General features: G+C 59.7%; 1 protein-coding gene across 1 annotated transcript in view; it reads left to right on the forward strand.

Moving 5' to 3' along the window:
• The window catches only part of PTPRN2 (protein tyrosine phosphatase, receptor type N2), a 299,480-nt gene that overhangs the window by 281,630 nt on the left and 11,033 nt on the right, over positions 1–6,817 (forward strand). Inside the window, exon 19 of the mRNA XM_025044908.1 lies at positions 4,885–5,087. Coding sequence (XP_024900676.1) covers positions 4,885–5,087 — 203 coding nt within the window. The remainder of the gene's footprint in view (positions 1–4,884; positions 5,088–6,817) is intronic.

The raw sequence follows: 6,817 nt of genomic DNA on the forward strand, positions 1-6,817 counted from the left end.
GGGAGGGGCCGGCCGCCGGCTTCGCGTGTGTTCGTGGTAACCGTGTTCGGATTATGCACAGGAGGGGGAGGGAAATCATGCTAACTGCGTGTTAATTTACACGTCGAGGGCAAGATGTTTTCTAGTCCTAGAGGTGTGGAAATGTGCTCATTTTTTTATAAGACTCGCCCAGCGATGAAGAGCCCTAAAGCTTATATTTCACAGGATGTTGATGAATAAAACCCAGCTTTGCCGTTTGGATACTCATCTGGTTAGATGTGACAACAAGATCGAACAAGCGTGGGCCCAGAGTCTGAAACGGACAGTCTTGGCGGAAAGCCTGGGTGCAGTGAGCACACGACTGTGTGTATTTTTAGTGCAGTTTTGAAAAGGAGAGTTTTACAACATCCAGTCTTTTGTCCAAGCTGTAGTCAGCTGGTCACCCAGGGGGCCATCTTGTTTTAAAGGGCATTTATTGAATGCTAGACACCATCTTGCAGGAAGATGTTGACAAATTTAAGACGAAGGTTTGACTGTACGTCACGCTGGGTGACGGCGGCTGGTGGTGGCCGTGTGACGGTGGCAAACGGACGAACGGGCACGGAGGACACGCAGTGTCGGGCGGCGTCAGCTCCCAGCCCTGCTAACTGCTCCCCTCAGCTGCGGGGCGCCCGCCCGGCGAGGCGCGTGGTGCCCAGAAGCAGCCCGGGACCAGGACAGCTGCCCTTCCATCCGGCACGGCACACGGTCGTGAAGCGACAGTGTCTCAACCGTGTGTCGCCCCTGAGGCCACAGCCCTGTCACCAAGGGAGGGTGGAAAGGGCAGGTGTCGCCAGAAGGTGGGGCTCCAGGCTCAGCTCCGGTGCCCTTGACTTGTGTGCTACAGAGTCTTAGCTTATTATGATACCATTTCTGTCACCTTTTAGTCCACTTTCAAAGACAATTTTTTTTTATTTGAATACTTCTTTCGATCCCATAGCATGTGAAAGCAGACACATGCGTTTGGCGTCAGAGCCGCAGACACGTTCGGTGACCCCGTCCCTGCCCCACCTCCTCTCCCAGAGAGGCAGAGGACGCATGGACCCCGAGCGGTGACGGCACCCTCTGCCCGCCCACTCCACCCTGATTTCGTGGCCGTCACATACATTTTCTTAATACGAATTTATTTCTAAACACATGCTACCCAAAACTCTTGCCAGGGCACGTTTCCTGCAATAGAGTCTTCGAGAAACGGTCGTTCCTGGCAAAACGGATGTAGCTCCAAAGGCAGTGGTTTCCCCCGGCCCGTCTTTGCGCCCGTCTGGCGAGTCTGTCCATGCGTGCGTGTGGGCCCGTGTCCGTGTCCACGTCCACACGCGGCACTCACGATGCTCCCCAGGAGGAAAGGTCGGATTCTGCAAATCCCCTTCGTCTAGAGTCTCAGGGGACAGGACCCGCAGGTCCTGTGACATTAAAAGGGGCGCAAACCCCAGACTCATTAGAATCGAGCGCTTCTCCGGCCGGCCTCGTCGGTCACTCCCCGGCATTCACGACGCGGTCGGCCCCCTTTCGCGCGTTAAGCGGCCCGGGGTGCGCATCGGCCGCCCTCAGGCAGCGCCACGCGGAGACACGGATGTGCCACTCCGCGGTTTTCCATGTGAGACGGTAAAACAGCGCCCAAATTTCCGCGACCGGAAAGGCGAGGCTGCCTCTGGAGACACTGACCGTTCTGAGCAGCAGACCGGCCGCCCGCTGCCTCCGCACGGTACACAGCGCCCCCTCTCGCTCCAGTGTGTTCGTCAGGCGCCGAGATGCTGCTTAAACGCTCCTGCAGCCCAGAGGAGAGAGACCGCGAAGCTGAGAGATAATTAGCGTCACGCGCGAGGGCTCTGCTTTAAAAACACCGTCTCCCCCCTCCCCCACTCCGTGACTCACTCACCTCCTGCCGCGTGCAGTGACACTCACTACTGCTGCTCGCCGTAAAAACGGACAAACCCTTACTTTGCCAGCTCATGAGCGGTGGCCAGTGTCATTTTTGTGATGTTGCAGCTAGTAATATGAGCCCAGTTGCATAGTCACAAAAGTGATCATTGGAAACTGTGACTGTACTGCAGGGGCAGTGTGGGAGGCCCCTTTTCTGAGCCTCTAACGGCCCGAGCTTTGCTGCTGTTGGTCGCGTGACGGTTTTCTCGCTCAGTGACCCGTGGGTCGGTTTGTATTACTAATCATTCTTCCTCAGTGAACGCCTCTGTGAAGTATATATAACATCCGTTTTTCCTGAATGTTTGCGATCTTTTGCTTACTGATGATTTCTTCTAATAGCATAAAATAAGACAGCTGCGAACCGCTCCTCCTCGTCAATAATCAGTCTGCCGCGCTGTCTCGGGTCGACCAGACGAATGCTCTCGCCGCCGGCGATGCTTCCGCTTTGTGATCTCTGTCTGCCGTGGTAGCGATGCAAGCCCACGATTCTTTGCAAATAAAACTCTGGACCGCAGCAGCACCTCCCCCTGCCCCGCGCGTCCCGGGCTGTCTGTGAACAGGTTCAGTGTGGGCGGGGCTGGCACGGGCGTTAAAATGACGGCGAAGCCTTCCTGGGTGCTGCCGAGGCGGCCAGTCAGAACACGCTGCAGAAAGCGGCCGAGGCCTGTCACCACGCGGGGACGGGAACCGCGGGGACGGACGGGCAGGCCGCGGCCGCCGTCGCCGGGGCAGGAATTTTGCCAGAGAGGCAAAGCGGCTCCACGGGCACGTTTCTGAAACAGTGCGGTTTAAGAAGAGGCCTGTGGTTGTGCGTGTTTATTTTTAATGTTCTTTTTTTGTGCTTTTGGTCCCATCAGAAAAAATAACCAAAACCTGGTGACTGGCCAGTGAGTGAACATGCAGAAGCTGAGTTTAGGCTTTGCAAACGCAGGCTGCACTGTCGAGTAGGAAACGTAGCAGAATGTTCACGCTTGAGAGTAAGCGGCTGAGAACTTTCCAGCAAAAGCTTCTGAAAGTGAAAGGCCTGTAGAAATAGGGCCACAGGTCTGGTCTGAGGGTCGAGCTCGCTCAATCCCGCACACAGCACAGCGCACGCACACACGCGCACAGACACGCACACACGCGCACAGACACACAAGCACACACGCGCACAGACACGCACACACGCGCACAGACACGCACACACGCACAGACACGCACACACGCGCACAGACACGCACACACTCACACACGCGCGGCGCACACACACGCACAGACGCGCACACGCGCACAGACGCGCACACACGCGCACACACGCGCACAGACACGCACACACGCGCACAGGCACGCACACACGCGCACAGACACGCACACACGCGCACAGGCACGCACACACGCGCACAGACACGCACACACGCGCACAGGCACGCACACACGCGCACAGACACGCACACACGCGCACAGGCACGCACACACGCGCACAGACACGCACACACGCGCACAGGCACGCACACACGCGCACAGACACGCACACACGCGCACAGGCACGCACACACGCGCACAGACACGCACACACGCGCACAGGCACGCACACACGCGCACAGACACGCACACACGCGCACAGGCACGCACACACGCGCACAGACACGCACACACGCGCACAGGCACGCACACACGCGCACAGACACGCACACACGCGCACAGGCACGCACACACGCGCACAGACACGCACACACGCGCACAGGCACGCACACACGCGCACAGACACGCACACACGCGCACAGGCACGCACACACGCGCACAGACACGCACACACGCGCACAGGCACGCACACACGCGCACAGACACGCACACACGCGCACAGGCACGCACACACGCGCACAGACACGCACACACGCGCACAGGCACGCACACACGCGCGCCCCACCTCAGAAGCGCCTCGGCCTGGCCACCCCCCAGAGGAAACGGCACAACCGGCCACACGGACGTTTCGGCCGCGTGACAAGCGCCGAGTTTCCGTCACGACCAGAGTCTGCTGCCACCCTCCCCGCCCCGCCCCATCCCCTCGGCTCCGGGGTCCATGGCAAAGCAGACAGTGGATTGAATTTTCACTCTCGACCGCTCGTGAGCTGAGCGGGCAGCCTGTGCAGAGACGCGACATTCGCCGTCTCTGGCAGGACGAGAAAGGTCTTCCGTGCTGTCGCTTAGTGCTCACCACGTCCTCGGTCGTGGAGTCACGCGCAGGTCTCAGGACGCCCGCTCACACGCTGGCCCTGCCAGGAAGCCGAGGCTCTGCCTTCGAAATTCAGGATATTCCTGAGAATTTTGATGTACTGTGCAAACATGCTTACGTGTTCCACTGGGAACTTATACAGCGAATTTCAGATCAGCCCGTGTTTTGATTCAGGGCTTGGTTACAAAATCTTAATCGATGCTTATCGTTAATTTTCGTAAATTCCGATCTAAAGTCCGCACAGCGAAGTTGTTTTTAAACATGCCGAAAGTTACAGAAACGGCGAGACTTGTCGTAGATGCAGGTGGGATCTGTCCGCACTTAAGACTGACTGGTCAAAGCATCTTTAAGATGCTGTGTTCAGACAATAGCATCACATTGCAGCCGGACATCTAGACCACGAGAAACTTTTAGCATAAATTGCAAAACTCAAAACTTCCGGCGACGAGTCTGGACACCGTGTCACCAGGAGGGGCGGCGGGCAAGCTCGCAGCCCCCTGGACCCCAGGCCTTGAGTCCGCACCTGAGGGATAAACGCGGCTGGGAACTGTTTGTCAAGCTCTGTCGAATCGTGTGACTCCAAGACGCCGCGTGTGTAATTTTTCCCTTCTGTGTCCAGCAGGCTCCTGCACGATGGCATCACAGACGCGTGTCTGGGCTGGCGTGCGGGTGACTGGAGAGCCTCACGGCGCAGAGCGTAACCGCGATTTCTGTGTCTCTTTTTATTTCAGGAAAGTAAACAAGTGCTACAGGGGCCGCTCTTGTCCAATAGTTGTTCATTGCAGGCAAGTACAACCTTTACCGCGGCTTCAGAAGCGTTCGGCCCCCGCAGAGCGACCGCCAGCCCAGAGGTCGAGCCTGCCCGGTGGCGGAATTGGGCCAGCTCGCTGGCAGCTCCCACGGCCACCGACACACACGGAGGCCTCTGTGCCGTGTGGCTGAACGGAGCTGTGCGTTCATGTCACTGCGCCGGGGCGGGCTGCTCCCCGGGGCCCGCGCTGCCCCTCGCTTTCCGTACACCCTCACTGTGCCGCTCCCCAGAACCTGACCCCCGACACGCTGGCCGCGGCGAGGAGCCCTGCGCAGGTGGCGAGGGCCGCCCGGGCCGTTTGCAACCTGGCCAGCCTGCCATTCACGGGCGGTGCCCCCTCCACTCCCTGACGGGAGTCTGGGCCTGCGGGCGGGTTCAGGGCGCCCGCCCCGGGCAGGGAGCACAGCCGGGCAGGGCAGGGCAGCTGGCCGCACGGGCTTCACGGCGCCTGCTCTGGTGCAGACACACCCACTCTCTGCCCTGTAGAAGGTTCCTTTCCGCCTGGGATAAGCATGAAACACCAAGCCTGTCGGCTCGGTCAAGAACTGTGTATGTGTGTGGGCGCGTGCATGTGTGTGCACGTCCGAGTGTGTATCCGTGTGTGTGTCTGTGTACGTGTGTCATTGTGTGTGTGTGTGTGTCTGTGTGTGTGTGCCTATGTGCATATATTTGTATATGGGTTTGTGTGTGTCTGTGTGTGTGTCTGTGTTTGTGTGAGTATGTGTCCACCTGTGTGCATGAGAGTGTGTCTACGTGTGTGTCTGTGTTTGTGTGAGTACATGTCTACCTGTGTGTCTGCGTGTGTGTCTGTGTTTGTGTATGTGTCCACCTGTGTGCATGAGAGTGTGTCTATGTCATGCGTGTGTCTGTGTATATTTGTCCGTGTGTCAGTGCGTGTGTGTCTGTGGCGTGTGTGACTGCGCGTCCACCTGCGCGTCCACCTGTGTGTCCGTGTCTGATTTCCGTGTCGGTCTGTGAGAAGGGACGGAGCTCAGGACCCTTCGGTTCCCGGGGAGCAGGGCGGGGCATCTTTTATCAGCTGCACCGCGATGGCACGGTCCCCGGGAGGCGCGTGCAGAGCAGCAGCATGGAAGGAAGGGACGCAGTGACGGGCAGGTGCTGTGGTCGGGGGCCACGCGGTGAGGACGAGGTGGGGACCGGGCCTGCGGCGTCCTCGCCCGCACGGGGAGGTGGGCGTGCGCGGAAGCACGCTGTGCGGGAAGCTCTCTCCAGCTGCCGTTGGTTTCTGGAACACGCGAAGGCCAAAGGCAGTCGTTCTGGGCTGTACCAGACCAGCCCGCGGGCCCGCGGCGACCTGCCCGGGTTCCCGGCCAGCGTGCAAACTGACCGAGCGCACACCACCTGCCGTCCGGTCACACGACTTCCTCAAGTCTTGATCCGCACACCTTAGCGTTGCTGTCAGTCACAGCTGGCGTTGCCGGGCGTGTAGACGGGCACCCGCCCCCGAAGCTGCGCGTGGGGGACACCTGTGTGGGGCGAGGCGGCCTCGCACGCGCCCGTGAAGAGGCTGGCTCGGGGCCACCCCAGGGTGGGACCTCGTTTTATTCCCATTCCCAGTGCTGACGCACGAGTCACAACCCTTGTGACCGTAGTCCGGGTGGTAGCTCTCGGGGATGGGGGGACACTGACCGCAGTGACCGCTCACCCACTGCCGAGGGAGGGACCGGCTCTGCGTCCTCCGCCGGCCAACGCATCTCCACAGAGCACACGGCAGGTGCGGGGGACGCGAAGGCCGTCGGCTCCGACACCCCTGGGCGCTCCAACAACACGGACCACACCTTCGGTCCAAGGGGGACGAGCAAAGGGAGGAACGAAGCCGCCAGGGCCGCCCC

This window comes from Pteropus alecto, unplaced genomic scaffold (genome assembly GCF_000325575.1).
Source record: "Pteropus alecto unplaced genomic scaffold, ASM32557v1 scaffold320, whole genome shotgun sequence".
Classification (NCBI taxonomy): domain Eukaryota; kingdom Metazoa; phylum Chordata; class Mammalia; order Chiroptera; family Pteropodidae; genus Pteropus; species Pteropus alecto.